Below are 13,441 nucleotides of genomic sequence, written 5' to 3' on the forward strand. Positions count from 1 at the left end.
CTTTGTAAAATGAAGTCTTGCAACCTGAAACAAAAAAATGTATGATATTTTTAAGTTAAACAAAAAAAAATAAAATATATTTTTAAGTTGGTTAGGTTAACATTTAGTTTTTTTTTGTCTTTTTTTTTCAGTGTAGAGATCTAATAAGTGATAGAAAGTTGAGTAAAAACACTTTAATTAAAAAATGTTCTATATCTACTAAATTTTTAAATATTATATTGTATTTATTTTTAATACCTGGCGATCTATTACACTCAAACACATACACAAATACAACTTAAAAAGATAAATCTCATATTAATTTTACATTGAATCTACAAATTTAGATTAATTAAATGATAGTGTATCTTGTTAAGAACCATCCAACATCGATGAAAATCCAAAAAACTAAAATTTTTTTTTTTTTTTGGAAAATTTTTATTTTTTCTTAAAATGGATAACAATCGATATCGATGGTAACAAAAACCTCAAGGTTATATGAATGAATTCTCACGATTCTATATGCTTAATTACAAATTTGGTAAAACAACAACCCACTTCACCACAACATTTACCATATATTATCATCGAAAGACTCTTTGCAAAATAAAAAGGAGAGATCTTAAAAGGGAAACAGCTTTTGGAATACAACAATATAAATTGGCAAACTTTCAACATACTTTTTCTTATTTACAATCCCAGTTCCAATCTTGATAAATATTTATCATAATATAAATAAATTTTATACATATAATTCTATTCTTTATACATTTATCATTTTAAGGTAAGTTTTAAAATTATTTTACTAATTTTCATAATATTACTTTGAATTCATCCATCTAATAAATAAAATTCAATTCTTTTTTTTCTTTTATTCTTCCATTTCCTTTTTTGATTTCTAAATAAAATAATTAAAAAAATGGAAATATTATTATTACAAAATGTGTTTAAAGATTTTAATAATAAAAGATGGTAAAGACTACAACAACATCTAATTTGGTTGAAGAGACTGTCTCTGCACCAAGTGGATCCACCACTACAACTTCCACTGCCGTAGAGGAGATAGTGCGTCCAGCTACCAACTTTGCTGAGGAGACAGTGCGTCCCGCCACTAGCACCACAACAACCACCACCTCCAACACCATTAGAAACTCACCCCTCAGTGCCAAGAAGACTACCACTACCACCCAACAACAATCGTCGTCGTCCAACCTCCACGAAGAACCATACTACGGTCACTACAACGATCACCACCACGTCTACGGAGACAACGGTCACGGCTACGGAGGTAGAGAGAGATACAACCACGGAAAAAATGATTTCCGTGACGAGCGTTCCAACTACTGGAGAAACACTCAGGCCTACAATGAATACTACGACACTTCCGACCACGGTTACTGCCCATTCTACATGAAGCGTCGTGAGCTCTCTGACCTCTGGCACCACCGCGGATGGTACGCTCGTAACGGAGAGCCATTGCCACCAAAGACAACCACCACCACCACTCGTACAACAACCACCACAACAAGACTATAAATTAATAAACAACAATAAATAGTAATAAAATATCTTTTTTTTTTTTTCAACACCAAACTCAACTAACCAAACAACCAACCAACATTTCAATCAAATAACTAATAATATGTACATACAAAAACAAATAAATAAACAAAAAAATATAAAATTCAACCTTGATCAAGTTGAATTTTAACCATTTATATAATATAATCTTAAAGAAATCTGTATTTACTGAATTTAATTTATTTTCTTTAATATTAATGTTTAAATTACTTTGATTTGATAATTTCGAGAAGTAAACTAAATGTCGATTTAATTAATCCTGGTATTCAACCGAAAGAATAAACAGAAAAACTATAATATTTCTCATTTTCAAACAAGATCTTAAATTAATTAAAAGAATAATAGTATTAGTTTTAATTATTTTCGAGAAAAATAATCTTTATAGTTGAATCGCAATCGCAAAATAATATAATACATAAAAATTAAACTTCAAGGAATTCCTTTTGGTTAAAAACTAATGTTTTTTGATTTTTATTCTTTTATTTCGATGACACTTCAAATTTTTTATGATAAAATTATTTTTTGAAATGTAGATTACAATGGTTGTTTTTTAGTTTATACCCCCTAGCACCCATTCTATACCCTTTTATTTTGCATTATAAATCTTATTTGCAGCATCTAACAACACACATAGCAAGCAATCCTAACTTATTAACCAAGGTTTTAATTTATAAGAGATACAAAAGACATTATTATTATTTCTCAAAAATATATAAACACACAACAATTAATCATAAAGTTAATAATAACAAACAAAGCAACAACAATTTATTATTTATTTATTTATTTATTTCAACTTAGTAGCAAAAGTATATCCCAATTAAATTTTAAATTAAATAAAATTTAATCAAACCAACAAATTTTTTTAAAAAAAAAAAAAAGGTAATTAATTAATAAGATCAAACTATTTATAAAAACGAAACAAAAATAACTCGCGATTTAATAATCTAGATAATTTTGCTTTTTGAAAAAGATAGATCTTTATTTGAATAGAATACTATCTATTTTTTTTATTATTTATTATTTATTGTTTATAATGATTTTAAATCGTAAACAGTAAGGTTTCTAGTTTATACCAACAACTACTTATAATTATTGATATACGCTTTATGCTATTTGCAATACGATAGTAAACAGAATCAAGCGTGTCTCATCAATTTTCATTCTGTTGTTGAAAACACCACACCTTTTCTATTATTGAAAAACAACACTCCACTTCACTTAATGCAATACCACACAAATGGCTCAAAAATGCAATTAAAAATTATTTTATTATTTATCAATTTATTGAAAATTTTGATTTTTTTTTTTTTTTAGAAAAAATTAAAAAAAAATAAAGACTAAAAAAAAAGAATCACAGTCCAACAAAACAAAAAATAAAATAAAATAAAAAATTTAATAATAATTATTTTTTTTTTGTACCTATACATATTAGTAGTAGAATATAGAATAATTAGATAAATATTTAATATAGTCAGCCTATAGTGTTTTTTTATAGATATTTGTTGTATAACAGAATAAAATATTTAATTGTAAATTTCGTCATTTCATCTTCACCATCAACAACAACAACATCAATAATAATAATAATAATAATATTGTTAACTTCTATTTACACCTCTTTTGCTTTCTTCTTAATAATAAATTAATATTTAAATCATAGTCAATTAAAAATACAAAGAAAATAATAATAATATAATTAAATTTAGATTGTTTAGATAAATAGATAGATTGTTTAATAAATTTAGATATTATTTTATTTTTAAATTTAAAATTTTTTTAAAAATCATCACTTTTCTATTTTATTAAAGTCATTGCTCTCATATTTAAATATACATCAAACAATCAAATAATATATATATTACAAGTAGGCATTCACCAGACATAACGGTGATATACATATATATATATATATATCAACAAAGATAAAATATAATAATAATAATAAAAAGATAAAAACATAAAATAATAATAAATAAATAATAAAATAAAAGATATATATATATATGATTGGATATTACTACAATCAAATCAATCAATCAACAAACAATCAATCTTCTCAAAACGAAATAACATAGATAGGACGTATACTAAGATAGACAAGAAGATAGGATAACATAGATAAATGAAAAGTCAATGCTATAATGATTTAAACAAATTTAAAATAATAATAATAATCATTGATTATATTCATTGTCAATAGAATAGACAGATGCGGTCAAATTTAAATTGAATAATAGTTAATAAGTTTTTTAAAAATTTATTTGTCTTTTTAATTAATTGATTGGTTGTATTACATTACCATCTTGTAATCAACAACTATTTACCACCACCTCTTGCAATCAATCAACCAAAAAACACAAAAACAACAACAATATTTTATTTTATTTTTTGCTAAATTTTTTTTTGTTTAAAAAAAATTCAAACAAAAAACACATATTATTCTATTTCATCAAAATATATTCTTTTAAATCTCTTTCTCTCACTTTCTATTCTCATTTATTTACTTGTCTATATTTAATAAATAGATATCTAACCGAATCAACTTTTATCATCTTTAAAAATATTTTAGAAGTTAGGAGAAATAAAACAAACTAAAAAGCAGTACAATCAAAACTCTAAATTATTAGTACACCTTTGTAACAACAACAACACATCGCTTCTCAATCATCTCTTTAAATAACAATTACAAACTACAATGTCAGCACCATCAGTAACTTCAGCCAACAAGAGTGCCGCCTACGATTATCTAATTAAGCTTTTGCTTATTGGTGACAGTGGTGTCGGAAAGGTAAGTCGATATCTCATCAATAGAACTAGCAGTAGCAAGAATAGAAACTAACCGATTAATAATTAATAATTACAAACAAACAGAGTTGTCTCCTTTTGCGTTTCTCTGAAGACTCATTCACCCCATCCTTTATTACAACTATCGGTATCGATTTTAAGATTCGTACTATCGAATTGGAAGGAAAGAGAATTAAATTACAAATCTGGGATACCGCCGGTCAAGAGAGATTCAGAACCATCACCACCGCTTATTATCGTGGTGCTATGGGTATCCTTTTGGTATATGATGTAACTGATGAGAAATCTTTTGGAAGTATGTTATCTTTTTCTTCTTTTATCAGCAGCAGCAGTAGTTGATTGTTTTGCTAACATGCTTTTTTTTTTTAATTTATCTAGATATCCGTAACTGGATCAGAAACATAGAACAACATGCCACAGAGTCTGTCAACAAGATGTTGATTGGAAACAAGTGTGATTTACCAGAGAAGAAGGTTGTAGATAGCAGCAGAGGTAAAGCTTTGGCCGATGAGCATGGTATTAAGTTTTTAGAGACATCCGCCAAGAACAGTATAAATGTAGAGGAAGCTTTTATTAGTTTGGCAAAGGACATTAAGAAGAGAATCATTGATAACAAAGACGAGCTTGTCAGCAATCCTCAGACCAACGGAACCCAAAATCTTGGTGCACCAAAACCAAAAACAGGTGGATGTGAGTGTTAAATAAAAATCAAAAACTTTGATCCCAAATCTTTAAATAACTAACTCTTAACTTTCTTTTACTTCACTTTTTCACTAATTAAATCAATCATAGGTTGCAAGTAATTTTTTTAAAGACAAACAATTTTTTTTTTCTTATAGTATTTATAAACTAGTGATATAATAATAATAATCTTTCAAAACAAAAAAAAAAAAAAAAACATCTGTTTCAAAAACTCTTTTCTATTTATTCTTATTTATTTATCACGATATATGATTTAAATCGATCTGACTTTTGGACAAAGTTGCTTTTTTTTTTTTTTTTTTAATCAATTAATTTTTTAATATATGTATACAAAAGCTTACTCAATCAGTATGCTATCTTTGTTAAATTCCACAAAAACAAATATCACATCCTTTTACAACTCAATAATATAAAAAACTTTTTCAAAAAAAAAATAATAAAATATTTTTAAAATAGTAAATGTTTATTTGTATCATTTAGCAAATTTATTTTTACTTTATTTTTAATGAAAATCTAATCAAATAATAATGAAATCTATTAATATTGAGAGTGCACATCAATCTCTGAAGACCAAACTGTTTAACAGTTTTTTTTGAATTTGTGATGAATAATAAAAAAACAATGGCGCCTTTTTTGAAAAAAAATTATCTGTTACAATTTTCATAATTTAAATTAATAAATCGATTTTTAGTTCTTTATTATTTAATAAATATCATTGTAAATTATATTATCACATATAAATAAAAGTAGAATAAAATCTAGAGAGGTTTTTATGAATTAGAGTTAGAATAATGGATACCATGGTTGATCAATCAGCAGATTATGAAGAGGTTGGTAAAATACTAGATCAATTGACTATACTTAGTTTTATTAACAATTTAATATTAGATAATCAATAATAAAACATTGCTATTAGAGAAGGAATATGAACTATCAAGTTTGAATTTAAATCATTTGGTAGAAATTCAAAATCATAAAAAAACACAATATAATCTATGTATGTTAGATTTTAGTTTAGTTTTGAATACAATTATATTAATCATTAATTATTTCTAGTGATTAAAGAATCAGATTTTGAAGATTATAAAGAATTATATCAATATCAACATGCACAGGAAGTTGCAACTATAGTGGTAATTATCAATTGAGTTTATTCATTAAGATGTTTTTGTTGAAATCAGCTACTAATATTTGATTTGTTAATATTTTATAGAATGAATTTTCAAAGGTTAAGCAAACTCAATATGAAACACTAATTGCCATTTATAATGAAACCAAAGTGTTTTATGAATCCCAAGTTTCTCAGCTATATGAAGATATTAAAGTAAATATTATATTAATTTATAAAAAAACAATAATAATAATTATAAAATCAATCGTATAATATCAATTTCTTGATATTAATTATTTTATTGTAAAAATTAAATTTCTAGGTGTTAAAGAATAATTTGGGAGAATTGGAATCTAAACAAGAGACTTTGTTGGAGGAGAAAGAGAATGATGAATCAGAGATTAAACAACAATTACATGACTTGACTGTCGAGAATAAGTCACTCAATGACAAGATGACAAAACAGTCTGCCAAGGAAGCAAAGGACGCTGCCAAGGCAAAGCTGGAAATCGAGAATCTAAAAGGACAAATCCAAGTCATGTCGAAACAATTCGAAGATCTCAAGGATGAGAACGCTGTGTTGCTAGAGTCCAAGGAGAAGCTTAGAGAGGAAGTCGCCACCGTCAAGGGATCCACCCGCCAGAAGAAGGTGGACGACGTTGCCAAGTGGAAAGCAGAGTCTGAACGCTGGAAAGAGGCACTGGAAAAATCAGAGCAACGTGTCCAGGAGCTAGAGTCAGACTTGGAGGAGTCCCAGCAGTCTGAGAAACAAGAGTCCAATAAATGGCGTTCCGAAAAGGACAAGGTCAGCGTCGAGAATAAAGAGTTGAAGGAGGAGATCAAGGAGCTAAAGGTGTCATTGAAGCAGGAGCAAGTCGAGTTCAAAGAGGAGGTGGCCGTTCTCAGAGAAACCATTGTCCAACTAAAGTCAGAGATTGTCCAACAAGCCAAGGAGGGTGTGAGCAATACCAAGTTGGCGGCCGACCTCGAGAAACTCCAAAAGGAGTTGGAGAAATCAAAGGACCGATTGGAAGAGCTAAAGAACACCACCAAGGAGAAGACCAAACAAACCACCCAGAAACACAAGGAGGAGCTGTCCGTATTAAAGACTCAGATATCCGAACAACACGCTTCCATTGTCGATTTGGAGGAGCAGCTATCGTCGTCACGCGAACAAGTCGAGCAGAATGACAATAGTAAATATTTGGCAGAGATCAAATCGTTAAAGTTGCAAGACAAGCGCTCACAGGATGCCATCCAGTCGCTCACAGACAAGGTCGGAGATCTGGAGGAGCAGCTCAAGACCTCACAAGAGTCCTATGAAGAGCTGGAGGAGCGTATGGAGAAGAGCATTACCGAAAAGGGTGACAGTTCAAAGAAACTTTTGGCCGAGAACAAGTCGTTGAAGTCACAGGATAAGAAAGCTCAAGATGCTATTGCATCGCTTTCTGACAAGGTGAGTGAGTTGACCGATCAGTTGACTGCATCCAAAGCGCAAGTCGATCAACTAGAGGAGCAACTCAACTCACACAATGAAGCCGACCAATCCATTCAACAACTCAAGTCGGAAATCAAGGAGTTGAAGAGTCAAGATAAGAAATCAAAGGCTGCTGTTGAGTCGCTAAATACCAAGATCGCTCATCTGACCAGCCAACTCTCTGATTCCAAACAACAGGTATCTGAATTGAAGGAGCAAGTTGTTGCTGCCGAAGCACTAGCTCAGAAACAAGTTGTCGCTGTTGAACCAAAGACTGGAGGTCGAAAGAAGTCGGTTGCCGCTGCTGTTGTTGTTGAGCCAGCTGAGGATGAAACAATGGAAGAGGAGAAGCCAAAGAGAGGTAGAAAGAAGAAGCAACCAGATCCAGAGCCAGTTGAGGAGGAGAAGCAACCAGAGGAGGAAGAGGTTGTCGAGCCAGTCGTCACAGGCAAGAGAGGAAAGAGAGTAACCATATCCAATAAGGTACAAGAGAAGGAGATTCCATCCAGAGAATCTGAGCTACAAGCAGCTGCTTCCGAAGAAGATGTAGACGAAGCAGCAGCCGCCGCCACTAAGCCAAAGAGAACCAGAGTTAGCAAGAAGAAAGCTCAAGAGGATGAAGACTACGAGCCGGAAGTTGGTGAAGCTGAGCAAGATGAAGAACCAGCACCTGCTACCAAGCCAAAGAGACAATACAACAGAAGAGCAAAGGTAGCAGAGGTTGAACCAGAGAAAGAAGAAGCAGCGGCAGAGGCGGAGGAGGTAGTACCAGTCAAGCAAGCTTCCAAGAGAACCAGAGGTAACAATAAGAAGAAGGAACAAACCGAACCAGAGGTAGAGGAAGAGCAACCAGAAGAAACCACTCCACCCGCCAGACAAAAATCCAGAAAGACCAAGAAGGATTCAACAGCTTCCGATGAAGTCGAGATGGCAGCAGCAGCAGCCAAGGAAGACCAAGAAGAGCAAGATCAAGCTAAACCAAAGAGAGGCGGAAGACCAAAGAAAGCTGCTACTGCTGCCTCACCAGTAGAAGAGAAAGCAGTCACACCGGCCAAATCAAAATCATCATCATCATCATCAACTACCACCAGCACCTCTCAACAAAACAACAAAAAGTCATTGACATTGAATGACAACAACAAGGAAAACGATCCAAATCAAAGTAACAAACAACCATACAATGCAGCATCACTGGCATCGTCGGTAGCTACCTACAAACCCAACACCTCATCATTCCTATCGTCAAGTAACACTGGTGGTGCATCGGGACTCAAAGGACTTTTGGCCAACATGAAGATTCCAATTTTGTCAACAATGAAGAAATAATTATGTACACAATGAAATCAAACAAAATAATAATTCTAAATTGTTTGAACTATAATAAGTAACAAATAATCAAAAATTATATATAATAATAATAATCAAATAACAACACGTGTTAATAAATGGTTGAATTCATTTGTTGGCATTTTAAAAATAAAACAAAACAAATATCAATCAATAATGTTTCGATGAACTGTTGATCTATTTTTATCAAAAAAATCTCATGCAATAATAATAATCATAATTAAATCATTGAAATTTTTTAAGGAATATTAAAATTGATTATATTTGTTAATTTTATAAAAAAAATCAACATCGTATCTGTTTTATTTTTAATTTTTTTTAATATTCTATTACTATTAACACAAATACTATATATATATTATATTATATAGTTAAATATTTTGATAAATTTATTTATTTATATATAAAATACACAGTAGATATGGTATATGTTTATTTTGAACATCAAGGTAATTAAATTATTTTATATTTTTTCTTTTTTTTTTTTTTGATTAATTAACTAATGATGATTGATCATTTTAGTTGCATCATTATGCGGTGTACATTGTTTGAATACACTGTTGCAAGGTAGTTACTTTACTGCTGTAGATCTAGCGAATGTAGCGCATGAATTGGATGAAAAAGAGAGAGATGTAATGTTACAGGCTGGCGTCGATTCTTCTGATTTCATAAAGTTTGCTGCTGTATGTTGTTTGTTTTGTTGTTGTTGATGATTTTTTTAAAAAAAAAATATGAGAATCCAATTCAAAACAAATGTTAATCCAATTCGATGATTAACTATATATATAGGAAGGCAGTGGAAATGTAGCGGACGATGGATTCTACTCGGTTCAGGTGCTAGAGAAAGCATTGTCATCATTCAACTTGACTTGTACTTCTATTAATAATAAAGAGAATGCCGATGTTATTGCGAATCCACTGAAGGAGAATGGCTTTATGTGTAACTTGCAGCAGCATTGGTTCACTCTCAGAAAGATCGAGGGTAAGTGGTTCGATGTCAATTCACTCAAGAAACAGCCAACGTTCCTCTCTGACTTTTATGTAAGTCTCTACCTGGAAACACTGCGCCAGCAAGGTTGGAGTATATTCGTGGTGCGTGGTGACTATCCTGCGATCATTCCTTTCTCAACGGCCGAACTAGGCAAATGGGTCGACGTCGATCCAACAGTAAGCAAGCCACCAACATCACAGCAACAACAACAACCAAACAGATCCATGGTAGATCTCGAAGAATTCGATCCAGACTTGGAGGAGGCACTTAAATTAAGTTTAAAATATTCAGAGTATGTTTATTGTGCTATCACACAATTTGGTTAATTTAAATCATCTTACTTATTATTATTTTAATATACAATAGTGATAATGAAGCATATCGGCCAATGAATCAGAGAAGAAACGATTCAAATGAACCATACACTTTAATAGAGGTAGATGAATACGAGCAGATTATCGATGATGATGAAGATGAAGATTTAAAGTTGGCAATTGAAGCTAGTTTGAATCAATCATAGTCATTTACAACTAAAGTTGGTACCAACAGTTGAACTGTACTCATAATATTCGCTAAAGATAACAAATCTTCATTACATTTTTCAGTTTAACAATCACATATTCAGTTTTTTTTTTTCAATTTTCAATTAATTAATATATGTCAACTGATATTAAATTAAAATTTTCATAGATTCCATGATTTTTTCGAAGCTGCTTAAAGATGAGTCTGAAAGTGTAATTGAATATTTTTTATTCTCAAAATGGGCTGGGAAACAGATTAAAACCAATTAATAAATTTTTAAAAAGAAAATACTGTTTTAACTAAATGATATATTTATTTACAATAATCAACAGTTGATAGAAATATGTTATTATATTAAAACACTTTGTATATATATAATACTTTTTCTTTTTTTTTTTTATATTTATATTTCTATTTATATTTACATTTATTTATTTATTTAATTTATTTAATTTATTAAATTCTATAAAAACAACAAAAATGCATTTAGATAAAATTTGGAGTGGTAGATCTGATACAGAGAGCGAAGATTCTAAAAGAATTTATAATATCGTTCAGTTTGCAGATGATGATGGTGCCAGTTTGAATGACTATCAAAATGCAACTGCATTACTAGGATTCTGTTGTGATGAAGGAGTAAAGCGTAATCAAGGAAGAATCGGAGCTGCATCGGCACCAAATGAAATAAAGCGTATTTTAGCAAATCTACCTGCACATCAACACCAGGTGGTATATGATGCCGGTAATGTTGAATGTTTGAACGGTGAGATGGAACAGGCTCAGCACGAACTCAGTAACAAAATTACGGATCTTCTACAGAGCAATGCATTCCCCATTGTTTTGGGAGGTGGACACGAAGTTGCCTATGCCAGTTTCATGGGATTGCAACAGTACCTCGATGCCGTCGGAGATCAACGAGCAATATTGATTATCAATTTCGATGCTCATTTCGATTTACGCACCAACAGGGAACCGAATTCCGGAACATCTTTCAATCAGATTGCAGAGTTTTGTGCATCTAGAAATCAACCCTTCACCTACCATTGCTATGGTGTCAGTCAGCTGAGCAATACAGCGAATCTTTTTACTCGCGCGAAACAACTGAATGTAAATTATATACTGGATACCGACATGCAAGAGCGATTCCTAGAGAAAAACATCTCGCTACTGGAGCAAACTCTTGAAAAATATGATCATGTATATCTGACTGTAGATCTGGATGTATTGCCGGCTTATATATGTCCAGCAGTGTCAGCACCAGCTGCTTATGGTGTATCACTGGTTGTACTCGAAGAAATGATTAAAGTCATACGTGACAGTAAAAAATTGAGAGTTGCAGACATTGCTGAATACAACCCACGCTTTGATCAAGATTCAATCACAGGTAAAGTTGCAGCACGTATCGCCTATACATTATTTTCGAAAACAACAGCAACAACAACAGCGACGACAATGTTTTAATAAAACTTTAACCACCCTTACCAATTTACCACCATCAAAAATAGTGAAACAAATCTGATTGAATAGATGTTTTTTTTTAAATGTGATTTATTATTTTGCAACAAGGTTATTATAATTTTGCTATTTTTTGTGAATCTAAGTTTTTTTAGTGACAGTGTTTGTTTAATCACTGAAATAACATCATTTCTCTGTATAGAGTGTGGTTGAACACGTACTCAGTAGCATGTTATCACAATTGAGGCAAATTTACTAAAAATAAACTTGAATAATTAATTTGGTATCATAAATATTATTATTAATAAGTTAATATTAATATTTATTAACATAAATAAAATTAATATTAACAATAATATAATATTACTTTCAATCAATGTTGTTGATGGATACATTGATCAAAAAACATTTTTAATTGGTATTTCGTTCAATTAATTTAATATAGAATATTATAAATAGTGAACCTAAAAATAAAATAAATTTCAGTACAATATTTAAATATAAAAATAATGTATGATATCATGTTGTTTAATAAAAATCATAACATTTGTAAAATCCATTGATGATGCGATAGATTAATTAATTTAATTAATATGTAACAGATAGATCATAGATTTTATTAGTTAAAAAAAGAAACTTTTACTTTGAAAAATTTCGATTGATACATAGTTACAATGTATAATAAATAAATCCACAACTCGAATACTCCATATTGTCTCTCTAAACACAATCATTATTCACACCCCACTTTCAGACGCACAAACTCGCATAACCACCCTACATAACCACACTCTGTTTTTATTGATGGACCACTTACTCTATTACTCTATAACCACCATATTAGATTTTGTCGACACTTATTTATCATTCATTAATAATTGTTATAAATTTGGTTGTATATTTCTGAATCAAAGTCATTAATTATAATCTATATTGACAATTCATTTTTTTTTGTGCTAGCAGGAAACTAAAAGGTTCCCACTCAATTAATAAGTTGACATTCAATTGGTATATAATAAATGATTTTGACAATATCCAGAATCATTAATTAGAATTACACAAAAATTTTTATTTATATACGGAGGTGATGATACAAACATAGTGATGTGAGATGTGATTCTAATTTGGGGTTGTCAAGACGTATATAAAAAATTCGATTTGATATTCACTTAACACCCACTACAACAAAGAGTAAAGAATATTTTTCAATCACTTATTTTTTTACTCTCTCCACATAAAGATATTTTTTGGTTTTATTGGTAATTTCCTCACTTGTTTTACTTTTTTATTAATTATTTAATTAATTATTGATACTTTTTGTTTTGTTTTTTATTAATAACTTTTGATACCTATGTATTCATTCTGACCTAATCATAATTTTAATTTTGAAATTTCCAATAATCATATATAAATTTATATATAATTTTTTTATTCCTTTAACATTTTAAATTAACTTATATAATCCACT

At 30.2% G+C, this 13,441-nt stretch overlaps 5 protein-coding genes across 5 annotated transcripts; all 5 read left to right on the plus strand.

Annotated features, from left to right (window-relative positions):
- Window positions 1-898: 898 nt before the first annotated feature.
- PPL_09317 (uncharacterized protein) lies at window positions 899-1,515 on the plus strand (the record flags this gene model as incomplete). The annotated part of the gene is made up of 2 exons (XM_020580114.1): window positions 899-922; window positions 949-1,515. The coding sequence occupies 2 exons, from the start codon at window positions 899-901 to the stop codon at window positions 1,513-1,515; spliced, it is 591 nt and encodes a 196-aa protein (XP_020429947.1).
- A 2,743-nt stretch (window positions 1,516-4,258) lies between these two features.
- On the plus strand, window positions 4,259-5,069 carry rab8B (Rab GTPase family protein; the record flags this gene model as incomplete). Its single annotated transcript, XM_020580115.1, has 3 exons — window positions 4,259-4,351; window positions 4,435-4,663; window positions 4,747-5,069. 3 exons carry the CDS (start codon window positions 4,259-4,261, stop codon window positions 5,067-5,069), a joined length of 645 nt encoding a protein of 214 aa, XP_020429948.1.
- A 792-nt stretch (window positions 5,070-5,861) lies between these two features.
- PPL_09319 (uncharacterized protein) lies at window positions 5,862-8,984 on the plus strand (the record flags this gene model as incomplete). Its single annotated transcript, XM_020580116.1, has 5 exons — window positions 5,862-5,900; window positions 5,959-6,067; window positions 6,127-6,203; window positions 6,284-6,394; window positions 6,504-8,984. The coding sequence occupies 5 exons, from the start codon at window positions 5,862-5,864 to the stop codon at window positions 8,982-8,984; spliced, it is 2,817 nt and encodes a 938-aa protein (XP_020429949.1).
- A 442-nt stretch (window positions 8,985-9,426) lies between these two features.
- Window positions 9,427-10,516, plus strand: PPL_09320 (josephin domain-containing protein; the record flags this gene model as incomplete). The annotated part of the gene is made up of 4 exons (XM_020580117.1): window positions 9,427-9,454; window positions 9,528-9,688; window positions 9,795-10,288; window positions 10,363-10,516. The coding sequence occupies 4 exons, from the start codon at window positions 9,427-9,429 to the stop codon at window positions 10,514-10,516; spliced, it is 837 nt and encodes a 278-aa protein (XP_020429950.1).
- Window positions 10,517-10,998: 482 nt separating this feature from the next.
- Window positions 10,999-11,979, plus strand: PPL_09321 (formimidoylglutamase; the record flags this gene model as incomplete). The annotated part of the gene is made up of 1 exon (XM_020580118.1): window positions 10,999-11,979. One exon carries the CDS (start codon window positions 10,999-11,001, stop codon window positions 11,977-11,979), a length of 981 nt encoding a protein of 326 aa, XP_020429951.1.
- Window positions 11,980-13,441: the final 1,462 nt, after the last annotated feature.

The sequence above is a fragment of the Heterostelium album genome (assembly GCF_000004825.1).
Source record: "Heterostelium album PN500 unplaced genomic scaffold PPL_scaffold9, whole genome shotgun sequence".
Lineage (NCBI taxonomy): Eukaryota > Evosea > Eumycetozoa > Acytosteliales > Acytosteliaceae > Heterostelium > Heterostelium album.